The sequence below is a fragment of the Curcuma longa genome, chromosome 4 (assembly GCF_044706935.1).
Source record: "Curcuma longa cultivar G26 ecotype Majalengka, Jawa Barat chromosome 4, ITB_CL_G26_1.1, whole genome shotgun sequence".
NCBI classification, from domain to species: domain Eukaryota; kingdom Viridiplantae; phylum Streptophyta; class Magnoliopsida; order Zingiberales; family Zingiberaceae; genus Curcuma; species Curcuma longa.
The window spans coordinates 13812619-13825318 of NC_133864.1; the positions used below are offsets into that span (position 1 = coordinate 13812619).

Genomic DNA, 12700 nt, shown 5'->3' on the forward strand with positions numbered 1-12700 from the left:
CATTAGGAAATTGAAATGTTTAATTTCCCTTATTTTCAGATTATTACATTTAACTTGGAAATTTTCAGAGGACTAACCTTTTCTCTGCTTCTAAAAATAAAAGCATACTTGAAAACTTTGGGAGGAAATCAGTGCCATTTAAGATGTAGATAATTGCTATACACTATATACAGTGCTACACTAAAGTTCTTGTATAGTCAAACACAATAGGCACTCTTGAAGGACTTTCTTCCCAATTAACTGCGACCCAATCTCCTATGGAAGGAACCAGTAATATTGAAAGATAAGGATTATAACAGACCAATCAGTGTCCTCAGCATTCAAATAGGGAAGCACTAGAGCTAATCAATAAGCAAAGAACCATAAAATAAGTCATCATGGTATTAAACAGGAATCATATTTTCATGCATTTAGATGAAACGAAAGCTAACATAGTAGCAAATTAAATGAAGTTAGCAGGAAAGTATGACTTACCACGAATGTTTTCTTGGGCGGATATGGAATCTTGGCTCCTTTGGGATTGTTTGAGGTTTCTTAGACCTGTCACAATATTAAAATACAATGTGAAGTTAAGCTAATAGCATCAACAAGAGCAGCACGGTTAAGGAACGGAACTTTTAGAGTGAAAGGGAATATTCCATGAAGATCCCTTTCCTAAGAATTTAAAGAAAATAAATTCAAGCAATTAATTAATTGATTTGTGAATAAGCAAGCTGTACTAAGAACTGTTTGATCTACGAGTAAACAAGCTAGATCTACAAGGTTTTTGACCAAAAGTACGTCAAGAATTTGAACTCATGTGAAACTATTGGAAGAAGTGTAATAATTAACCTAGTTAGTCGCTACACCTCGAATGGAGATTGATCAAATGATCTTGATGATTCAGCTAGACAGCGCGAGAATAGACAGTGAGCTCTAATTAGTAGTACGTACAAATATGCTTATATGTAATTTAATATGATTTGGAGACCTTATTTCAATATATATATATATATATATACAGAGTTGTTATACTGAGCGCCTTCTCCTGAGCGCCTCGTGAGCGCCTCCGACGTGGAATGCGTACGTGGCTGGGAACTCCGCCTCTCCGCGCGTGTGGCAACAAAACCTTAACCCCTCGATCGCTCCTCCTCGCTCTCTTCCCCGCTTCCACCCTAACCCTAGATCGCTCTCTTCTCCGCCGACGCCCCTCTCCTCGCCAAGCCCCTCTGCTCGACGATCGCGCTTCCTCGCCGCTTGCTCCCCGCGCTTCCTCGCCGCGTGCGCCAAGCCCCCTTGCTCGCCAAGCTTGCTCGCCGACGCCCCGACGCTCGCCAAGCCCCCTTGCTCGCCAAGCTTCCTCGCCGACGCCCCGACGCTCGCCAAGCCCTCTGCTCGCCAAGCCCCCTCTTCAAGCCCTCTGCCCGGCGCCCTCTCCGCTGCGCCACTGCTCACCGCGCTCCCTCGCCATTTGCTCACCGCCAGCCGCGGCCTCGAAACCCTATTTCTTCCTCGCCCTCTACTCGCCGCCAGCCACGCCATCTGCTCCACGCCATCTGCTCCACGCCATCTGAAACGTCCTCTGGATTTGTAGGTGAGTCAGGGAGCTGGATTATCTTCTCTATTGGAAATTCAGAAATCTGAATTATCTTCTCAGGTGGCAAATCTGAATAATTTTTCATTCCTCTTTCTAGCTTATTAGCAACTATGACTTCATCTTTTTCATCAATAGACATGTCTTTATTGGCTAAGAATCTTTTACGAACAAGATGCCTTTTCTTAACCTCAAAATCATGCTTTGTTCCATACTTGCAAAAATCGTGGCAAGAAGTTGTGGAGGCTCTTAGGTAATGAGGAACTGGCTTTTCTTCAGATGTTGAACCTTCCTTTCCTGTTTTCCCTGTTGAGTTTTTTCCCATTGAACTTTTACGCTTCGATAGCTCAGGGGTTAGAGAAATAGTAATCCTCTCTGCTGCTGCTTCACTCATTGTGGTGAGAAATTTGTGTCCAGAATCCTAAACAAAAATAAGGTAGGCATGTGATGTCAAATTCCCAGTAATCAAACATGAAGAGCTGCAGGCGACAGAAGATAAAGAACTTAGTGGAATTCCTTATATCAGATCTGAAAACAGGAGAGTTGCTAAAATCATGCTTCAAAGTCTTAATTAGTTACTGATAGTGTTCTAGGCTCAGAATGATATGGTACAAATTTTAACTTGAGCTTACTAAGATTTTTAATAAACTAGTCCGATAAATAAATATAATTTAATGTTTACACTAGTAACCATTAACACTTATTTGCAATATCAGTTTATCATCAACCTAATTACAAAGTAAATGACACTCAAATGACTACTTACACTAATTACAAACTATTGTCAAAGAGAAGGCAGTAAACTTGTAGAACTTTAAGCATAACATTTATTTCATGTTTGGGCTCTACAATTATCATTCCATTTTCTGATTTGTCTTTTTTTTTTTTTTGCAGGATACTTGCAAATTAGTATTCCTTTATATAACTAAATGGTATGTTATTTGTTTTTAAGTTCTAATATTGTATTTTTATAAGATTATGAATGTTATTTTTTATTTAGGGAAAAAAAGCATATGTGGTCTTTGTTGGACACGAACCAGGTATCTATGACACATGGATCGAAGCATCTAAACAAGTGACTGGTTTTAAAGGTGCAATACATCAATCTTTTAAAAGTAGAGAGGAGGCAGAAGAAGCTTATTATAAACATATGGATAAAGCATCTACATCCACTCCTATAACATCAAAGGGAAAAGAAATTTCAAGGTCAACTTCTAATTCAAATTCAAGGAAAAATCTTTCGAAGGCTGAACAAATAGCTAAGTTGAAAGATGCAGTGGAAGACATAATGCAACAATTAGATGCTCTACAGATGAGTAGTGATGATTAGATATGTTATTTCAAGTTGTTAGGGAATGTTATCCTGTAAATACTTCAAGATATCTAAATTGTTGTAAGTGTGGTATCAATCTAACTTGTTTTATCTAACTTATTGTAATGGTGTGTTGAACTTGTTTTATCTAACTTATTGTAATGGTGTGTTGAACTTGAAATTATAATCTTGAAGAATGCAACACTTGGATCTTTTGCAGATGAACAAAGTGTGATTTAGTAAATCTATCTTCCAATGCTTCTAAGAATAGTTTATTCTTACCGAATTTAGCTCTAGTTTTGCCTAAATATAACTTTGGTAGGGCAGTCAATTTTTGGTTGAGGAAAGCAAAGGATAGAATACAATGTAATACAATGTGATACATGCTCAGTCACACCGTATATGATATGTTTGTAGTCCAAGTCCTGAAGGAACTTTCATTGAGTTTCCGACAATTTTAAAGGATGCGGTGCAAGGAACAAGCCTACCTCATTGGGCTTTTCAATCAACCAAGCATGCAAAGTACCATATCCAGAACCTATCGAAGAAGTGAATTGAGATATCTTCTATTGCCGTTAAGTATCAATCTAGGTTAAAACACACACAAAAAGCAGAATTCATAAACCAGTCTGGAAGTCTGAAGAATACATCACAAGCAATATAGATTGGACAGGACTATAAAACATGCAATCAAAGGCTATGATATGAGAACAAGGGCTAATTCAGTATTAAATTGACATCCCATCTGAAATGTAATAATACAAATTGGAATGTAATAATACAAAATATAAAAAATACAAACTTCAGCACCATGTTTATTGGCACTTCCATAATCGCTATTTACAATAGAAAGGCAACAAAATGGAACGCCACATCTGCAAGGAATAGCAAACCAACAAGTGCATCTCTTATTGATGTCAACTCTACAAGCTCCATGACCTCTTCAGCAAACGTCTTCAAGGAATGGCATAACGTCAATCTTTGTATGGCTTTATAAACAGGGAAAGGTGACAATGAAAACCACCTCACCATGGCTGAAACCTGCATGATAAGCTTGACTCTGAGTACTGGAAGGTTAAGCTTGAGGAAAGGTGGATTTGTGCTATCCAACTCTGAGTTTGTTATTTGGTGGACTTCATACAGTTCATCATTCAACTTAGCAATATTAGACTCAGGAATATGGATCCTTCATCTTCACTGTCTTTGTCGCTTCAGCTGATGTATTGATCTTCTCCAACTCGCCTTAAATGAATGTTCACTAACAGACTATTCAATACATCAAACCAATTGTAGGAGAGTATTACTAGCTAGATTTTCAGTTAGCTAACACAATTGTAGAAAGGAATGACAAAATATATGTGAAATCTTGTACTCAAACATACCTCGACGAGTTTACGAGCATCTAAAATTTGCTTCTTAGCACATGGATGATCAATGTCAAGGAGTGATGGCATTCTCTCCAAGAGTTCATCCAGACTCGCAAGCATCGCTTTCTTCTTCAATTTAGTAAGAAAACTTGTTGAGGTCTGTCTCGTAGTTTCCTGCAAAACGAAAAGTAAATGTTTGTTTTCAGCTGGGAAAACCAAGACTATTCCTCCAGGAGGCAACCAGAAATGAGCGAGACAAATGATACCTTGACTTCTTTTAAAATGGTAATCTCGCATCCAAGCCGTAGAAGGATTTCGAGATAGGCGAACCCCCTTGTTCTTTTGTTAATAATGCTGAATCATTTCTCATTTGTTGCAGAATCTATAAAAGAGAAGCAGCGGCAGAACTCAGATTTCTCTAGTGACTAAATATTTCAAAAAAGGTAGCATGGATTTAAGAAAACCATGTATCGTAAGACAATTTGATAAACATGTTTTAGAGCAAATTAAGAACATTTCTTAATAACAAGCACAATAATAGAATGATCATTATCAAGTCATGTTAGTACAAGGAGAAGAGAAAACACTATAAATAGAGGGGAAGAGAAGCACCAATTGAAGCAGCACCAGTATCAACATTCAAACCAGCCCATCTACATTCTACTGGTGAACAGGGATCACCTGTCCATTGCAAATTAAAAAGACAAACAAAGCAAGCAAGACCACAACCCAATTAAGAAAGTAACAAAATAGATCTGCAAAGAAATCCAGAAGCTGCCATCTTACACAGAAAAGTCTTACACAGAAAACCAAAGAGCATAAGAAATCCAGAAGCTGCCATCTTACACAGAAAAGTCTTACACAGAAAAGTCTTACACAGAAAACCAAAGAGCATAAGATGCTGTAAATCTAATAGCAGACTATTTTAACTCCAAGCAGTTTTATGCCATCATGAAAGCAAACTACTAATAGGGTTGGCAGAAAATTAAACTCCAGAAGCTGCCAAAGCCTTCTATTTCACGGGAATATCGCAGAGCTCTTAATCCAGAAGCTGCCAAAGCCTGTAAATTAAATCATGTACAGAAAAACCTAAGCTATTAATAGAACAACCACAGATGCATGTCTTTATCACAGAATGTCAAATTACAGTCAACCTATTTTCAACATGATGAGAAGCCATGCCTTCAAATTCTTTCAACGTTTAATCCTAAAGCATATTGTTAGAACCTACAACAATAAAGACAGTTATTAACTTTAATTTCTCAATCAATCAATCACTATAATTTTGTAAAATAAAACCAAAACAGTACCAGCCATAGATGCCAAGGGTTCATAAGTGTCGTCATCGTTGATATGTTGATTATCTATACTTGATCTGACAATCGGAAACACATTATCATATTTACAATATTTAATAAAATAAATTGATTTAAAAATAAATACAGAAGTAATCGACACATACCCTTGCTGTAAAAGTGGACAGTTGCGCTTATCATGTGACACACCTCGATTCCCACATCCATGACATAGCCGAGACTTTGCAACTGCCTTTTCCTTTGATGATTTCAATCTCTTCCCACATCCTTTCGTTCTTACTAAAGAAGGATCACTAACAACAGGAGGCTCATCCATGGATTTATTCCTTTGACTTCCATAGTCACAATTTTTACCAATATTCATCTCTTGAATTTTTTTATGTATACAATCAAATTGTTCATCTAAAAATTTTGTTCCCTCATCAGTCAAAGATGCATCATCAATTAACACCGATGCTTTATAGGACAACTTTGAGTGCCTTGACATCAAAAATCTTTCTGGATCATCAATGAAATTTTCCTCCCCCAAATCATATATTGCTCCAACCTTTGCATGTTGTGTCCAACGTTTGAGTACATACTTATCAGGCAAATGAAACACTTGAGTTACTCGGAAAAAAGCTAACATATGCCTGCATGGAATGCCATCAAACTCAAATTTCTTACAACTACATGATATGTAGTCGCTATGGTTGTCATGAGTGAGGACCCTTGGTTTGGAGGAAGAACAACTTTGAAAATTCATCACATGGTAAACTACATGATCAACTTCTACAGATATCTGTTTCACATAATACCCATGACTCTCACTCATTTGACTTTGAAACTCCATCCATTTATTTTTTGTATACAACTTAACCATTTGAGTTTCCATTGGCCATATTGTCTTAGTTTTGGGATGCTCATTCATATCAATATGATCTGCAATTAACTCATTATGTCTTTGGTGTCGCAGTGCCCTATTGAAACGGGTGATAAAATCCATCAATGAGTTCTTTTTTGAGATATATTTCTTGAAAAATGCATGTGAGCTTTCAGATCTTTGACTACTTGACATTCCAGCACAAAAAACATTGCTAAAATATGCTGGCACCCACTTTTGTCGCAATGCATACATCAAACACAACCAGTCATTTTTCTCTAAATTAGCACACTTGATAATCTCTTCCCATGAATTCTCAAATTCATCCGGCGTTGTAGAATTGCTAATGACATTTTTTATGCTTTGATAGTTGTCACGGAAGGTCAAAGGATTTAATTTCTCTGAAAATTTATTGAAGATGTGCCATAAACAATAACGATGAAATGTCTGAGGGAAAACTTGTGCAATCGCCTTTGTCATAGCAGGATCTTGATCTGTGATGATGACTTTAGGTGCACCTGTAGGCATTGCTTCAATGAACTTGTTAAGCAACCAAACAAAAGAATCAGCTTTCTCATCACTTAATAAACCACAACCAAAAAGAGTTGTTTGATGATGATGATTAACTCCTACAAATGGTGCAAAAATCAATCCATATTTGTTGGTATTATATGTTGTATCAAATACAACTACATCACCAAAAACACTATATGCCCTCCTTGATATATGATCTGCCCAAAAACACCTACTAAATCTGTTTTCTGAATCAACCTCATATTCATAAAAAAAACCAGAATTTTTTTCTTTTTCAGATGCAAATAACTCAATTAAACTTTCGGCATCAATCCCCTTTTCTTCATCCCTTAGTTCTTTCTCAAAATTTCTAATGTCTCTTTCTGTGCACCCTACTAGCTCAGGTCCTCCATATTCTATTTCCAACAATCTCATTTGTTGACAAGTGGGTACATTAGCCTCTGAAAATTGTTGAGTCAATGCTTTTTTAGCTGCAGAAACATAACGATGTGAGCGTAGTAAATGCACCTTTGAAGGGGTAGAGAGTGGATGATTATGACTTTCCACAAAATTTGTGACAATCCAATTAGATCCAGTTTGATTCTTTACTATTGAAATCTTTGACTTACATCCAGTTCTAATTTCCCCACGTACTCTTTCCCTTTTCTGTCCATCACCTTTTGTTTGTTTATTTCGTTGATCATCAGTATGCCCTTGTTTAAAACATACAAAAGTTTTCCAAACAACTTCATTTGTTATCTTATTTTTCTTGCTATTGCTTATCCTTGCACTAAATCCAGCTTCTCGTGCATATTGGTTATAGCACGAAAAAGCCTCCTCTACTGATGTGAATTCCATCCCAATTCTTGGTTTTCGATCATCTGTAACTTGAGGAATATATAGCTGATCATCATTGCCAATTTCTTCCATTTTTGAATTTAAGATGAAGTGAAAATCTGTATTAAAGAATCTGTATTAAACTAACAATAGCAATTTGAATTAAACTAACCATAGTAAAATAATCAGTTTACTACCTAATTGCTTCCACTTTTCCTAATATATAGCAAACTAATCAGCTATATCTAGAGTACAAAGTTTGTATTTTCGTTAACACCAATAACCCATAACTAATCTACTTTGAACATTTCAGGGATTTTGACTTTCTATAATCTTAGCAAGAAATGCTAGGAAAAAAAATTCAGTCAGGAAAATAATTGAAACAGGGTAACAGGCGATGGTTTAGGGCAGCGGTGAGCAGAGGGCTCACTTCTGTTTAGGAAGACGACAGAAAATACCTTGAAACGGGAGGGCCGAGGGAGGAGAGGGCGCCGGGCAGAGGGCGGCAGCGAGCAAGCTTGGCGAGGGCGAAGCTTGGCGAGCAGAGGGGCGTCGGCGAGTAAGAAATGCTAGGAAAATAAATCAAACAGGAAAATAAATCAAACAGGGTAACAGGCGATGGTTTAGGGCAGCGGCCTTCTGTTTAGGAAGACAAGACGACAGAAATTACCTTGAAACGGGAGGGCCGAGGGAGGAGAGGGCGCCGGGCAGAGGGCGGCAGAGAACAAGCTTGGCGAGCAGAGGGCGGCGAGCAAGCTTAGCGAGCAGGGGGCGAGCAAGCGCGGCGAGCACAGAGGGGCGCGGCGAGAGGGCTTGGCGAGCAGGGGGCGAGCAAGTGCGGCGAGCACAGAGGGGCGCGGCGGCGAGAGGGCTTGGCGAGCAGGGGGCGAGCAAGCGTGGCGAGCACAGAGGGGCGCGGCGGCGAACACGAGCAGGGGCCGAGCAAGCGCGGCTAGCACAGAGGACCGCGGCGAGCACAGAGGGGCGCGGCGAGCAGAGGGGCGTCGGCGGAGAAGATCGCGATCGCGATCGCTTAGGGTTAGGGCGGCGAACCGAGGGAAGCGAGGAGAGGGCGTCGGCGGAGAGGGGGCGCGGCGAGCGATCGCTTAGGGTTAGGGTGGAAGCGGGGAAGAGAGCGAGCAGGAGCGATCGAGGGTTCGGGTTAAGCTTTTGTTGCCACGCACGCGCGGAGAGGCGGAGTTCCCAGCCACGTACGCATCCACGTCGGAGACGCTCACGAGGCGCTCAGGAGAAGGCGCTCAGTATAACAACTCTGTATATATATATATATATATATATATATATATATATATATATATATATATATATATATATATATATATATTATATTATATTATATTATATAATTATAAAGATAAAAGGAAAAATGATTGAAAGTCCTACTTTTTTTTCAACGATCTCGAGTAATTTCGATGATAAAAAAAGGGTAAAATAAGAACTGTTCTGGTCGAAGACGAAGAAAGACAACGGCTATTACTTTGAGAATTGAGAAGAAAAAAATAGGAAGAATGAAGAAGAAGATCAGAAGAAAAAGAAATTGATATGTAATTAGTATTTATTTTTATTTAAAAAATTTTATTTATAATTTTATTTTAAATTTATTTTAACTTCAGTCTCAAATTTTTTATCATATATTATATTTTAAAATGGATTAATATTTTCATAGTAAATTTATCTTTGATTTATCAAAATTTAAAATAGATTTTAATTTTATTTTAAATTTTTATTAAATTTTAAATAGATATTTTGATAGAAATTATACGGTCTCAAATTTTATTTATAATTTATATTTATTTTTATTTATAAAAATTTATATATAATTTCATATCAAATTTATTTTAAATTTCATTTAATTTTTTTCTAAAAATTATATTTTATTAAAGTAAAATGGATTAGTAATTTTATAATAAATCCGTTTTTAAATTATCTAAATCTGAAATAGATTTTAATTTCGTTTTAAATTTTTATTAAATTTTAAATCCATATTTTAATCGAAATCATATGATTTTAAATTTTATTTATAATTTATATTTATTTTTATTTATAAAAATTTATATAAAAGAGAGAAGGAGAGAGTCTGATTATTCCACCGCCAAAGCAAAACCAAAGTCAAAGGATCAGTCTCCGTCGTCTTCCTTCCTTTGCCGACGCCGCCAACCAAGTTCTGCATGGCGACCTCCTCGTCCAAAACGCTGGACCACTGGCGGGAAGTATTCCGGACTGCCGGCGAATCGGACGTCTTCGGCGTCATCCGACAAGGCATCCGCGTCGCTGCCTCCAATCACCCTGACGAGTTCAGGATCAGGAAGGATAAGATTGTACAGATGCTGTTCGCCCCGCTTCCCCGCGTAGAGAAATCCGACGAGGGCCATCGCGACGCCGTCGAAGCGATGGAGGAGGAGAAGTCTGGCCGTGGAAACCCCGTCAAGAGCGTTGGAGCCTTATCGGCTGCACGGACTCCTCCTCCGCAGAAGGGGAACCACCGCGACCGTCGTAGAAGAAAAAGCAGAGACGAAGAGGCAAGAAACCTGGAAAATAATGTCAGTCTCAACAAATGGCAAGATCCGCCTTAGAAGAGTAATCGACGATCAAACAAAGCCATCGAAGCCACAGACAACATTCACAGATCAGCATCAAGTACCTGATGAGCCTCCTGTGATCGCACCTGAGCCTAGCAATCAGGAAAGGTCGCTTCCAACATTCACAGAGCATCAACCTCCTGATCTTGTGATTGCTCCATCCACAAGACAACCACAAGGCTGCAGGTCACAAAGATTAACATCCACAGAGCATAGACCTCCACAGCCTCCTGTGATTGTTGTTGCTCTACCTGCAAAGCGTCCCAGATTGCCAAACATGCTTCTAGATGTAAGTTTAGCCATTGAGTTTCTCACTTAATTTATATCTAGCTCTATTTTTGTTTTGCTTTAACAATTCAAATGTCTTGATCAGGACGCATCGCTTCGATCTAAGCTGGAAACGTCAAAGCGCAAGCTTCGCGAAGGCTACCAACAAACTGAAAACGGTATGTACGTTGGATTCAATTTAATTATTTATTTCTGTGCGAGTTGAGTATTTTATATATATATAAAATATGTCTCGTGAAGGAAGAGTAGTAGTGACATGCTTGTTTACTTTACTTGATATATGCAGCGAAAAGGCAGCGAAAGATACAAGTAATTCAACCTCGAGAGGTACCCAAGGACAGTGGTAAAAGGCCTCCCCTGTTTAAGAGCTTGGGAACTTGGCTGCGATAATTCTAGCTAGCTTTCAAGCTGCTTCAGGAGAGTTGTTTGCTCGCTCGCTTCTCCAGTCTTTGTGTATAGGAACCATCCACCACTTATAGCTAGCAAACTAATTTGCTATTTGGTTTATACATGTTTCTTTTAGAACATGCATGGTTCTTATATATGTTTTTGTTTCTGGATTTGTTTGTTCTAAACAATTTCATTTCATTTAACAATAATTAGTTAAGATATTTTTTACCTTAATATGATTCATGAAGAGATTTTAATAGGTGTTGCTGCGATAGGTATATGGGATTAATTAATTCCCAACGTGCATGAAATATTTCATTGGTTCATTGATCATCATGCAGAGGATTACTATGTCGAACACACTTTGAGTTTCAGTTTCTCAAGTCCGCCACTATTCATTAACTTCGTGAAAAAATAATTTTTTAAAATTAAAATAATTATTTAAATTTTATCAAAATCATTTTAAAATAAAATAGTCATTACACATTATTACATCTACCATAGTATTAAAAGTTAATCATAGTTAATCGTAGTATTAAACGTTAGGCAAATATATATATACATATATTTTATAATACAGTTAATCATAGTTATTAGAAACGTTACGTTAATCATGGGATATCTTTTTAATTTTTATAATATAGTTAATCGATGTTTTGTTCAGAACATCGATCGTAAACTTTAGTTTCTCCCTCTGGATTTGTCTGCTGTAAATTAAACAATTTCATTCAATGCAACGGGGTTTGACTTTGATGATCCAAAAATGAAAATATTTTCATCAAAAGATTAACACTTTGATGATCCAAAAATAAAAATATCAAGAGATTTGATTTAATAGATTCTTTTTACTCTTCTAAATTTCATTATGTTCTGGTCTATCGATTTATTTAGAAGAAATTGTTTGGAGAAAGAGGTTTAGATGCTGCTTAGGATTGAATGTGTTGCCTCGGAATAAACTTTGATGTGGAGCTTAAAATCAAGTGTTCTGCTTGTGGATTGTAATGGGATCATATTAGTTACACTTGCGATTATTAAGAATATATTATCGATGAAGCATCATATTAAGGTAAGCGAGGCAATTACTATATAATTGCTCTCATAGACATAACTGAATTGATACTTGAGTGATAAATTATCACAAGAGAGTAAGAATCAAATTCCTGAGACATCTTCACCATAATTTACTCTTTTGAAATCGCTATGAGATCGATATTGAAATCACTATGAGATCGATATTGAAAGACATCCGGAATAAGCATCTTCCCTTTTTTGCTACAAGATAGGTGAGGCATTTGAGTTGGTTTGGTGAGGTTGCACACTCATCATGCAAGACTTGGCTAGTTGGCTTCACTCAACAATTTAATCAACTCTATCACAAACAAAACATTCGATTTGCTTGTAAGTCACTACTAAAAAATCATGATTTTGCGGCAGTTATTTAGCGGCGGTTTTTAAAACCGCCGCTATTATCTTTTTTCCCGGCGGTTTCTAATCAGCAAACCGCCGCAAAAATAAATTTTTTACGGCGGTTTAAATTTGTTTTGCGGCGGTTTAGTGATTAGCGACAGTTTACAATTTATTTCGCGGCGGTTTAAAATTAAACCGCCGTTATATTCTATTTTCCCGGCGGTTTATAATAATC

General features: G+C 37.5%; 1 protein-coding gene and 1 long non-coding RNA gene across 2 annotated transcripts; one reads left to right on the forward strand and one right to left on the reverse strand.

The window, feature by feature from the left end:
- The first annotated feature begins 1120 nt into the window (after window positions 1-1120).
- Window positions 1121-3048, forward strand: LOC141828658 (uncharacterized). The gene is made up of 3 exons (XR_012601790.1): window positions 1121-1573; window positions 2468-2505; window positions 2574-3048. It is a non-coding gene; the product is annotated as an uncharacterized LOC141828658 (long non-coding RNA).
- A 677-nt stretch (window positions 3049-3725) lies between these two features.
- LOC141827122 (protein FAR1-RELATED SEQUENCE 5-like) lies at window positions 3726-7873 on the reverse strand. Its single transcript, XM_074714384.1, has 4 exons — window positions 5715-7873; window positions 5552-5627; window positions 4268-4426; window positions 3726-3926 (listed from the first exon to the last, which is right to left on the reverse strand). Exons 1-4 carry the CDS (start codon window positions 7871-7873, stop codon window positions 3726-3728), a joined length of 2595 nt encoding a protein of 864 aa, XP_074570485.1.
- Window positions 7874-12700: the final 4827 nt, after the last annotated feature.

What these genes read in the sequence shown, in the direction of transcription:
- LOC141827122 (XM_074714384.1), bottom strand. Translation starts at nt 7,873, where the DNA reads ATGGAAGAAATTGGCAATGATGATCAGCTATATATTCCTCAAGTTACA. An exon ending in CTATGGCTGGTACTGTTTTG is followed by an intron (nt 4,427 to 5,551) that starts GTTTTATTTTAC and finishes TTCGTTTTGCAG; the next exon opens with GAAACTACGAGACAGACCTC. An exon ending in ATGCTCGTAAACTCGTCGAG is followed by an intron (nt 3,927 to 4,267) that starts GTATGTTTGAGT and finishes CTTATCATGCAG; the next exon opens with GTTTCAGCCATGGTGAGGTG.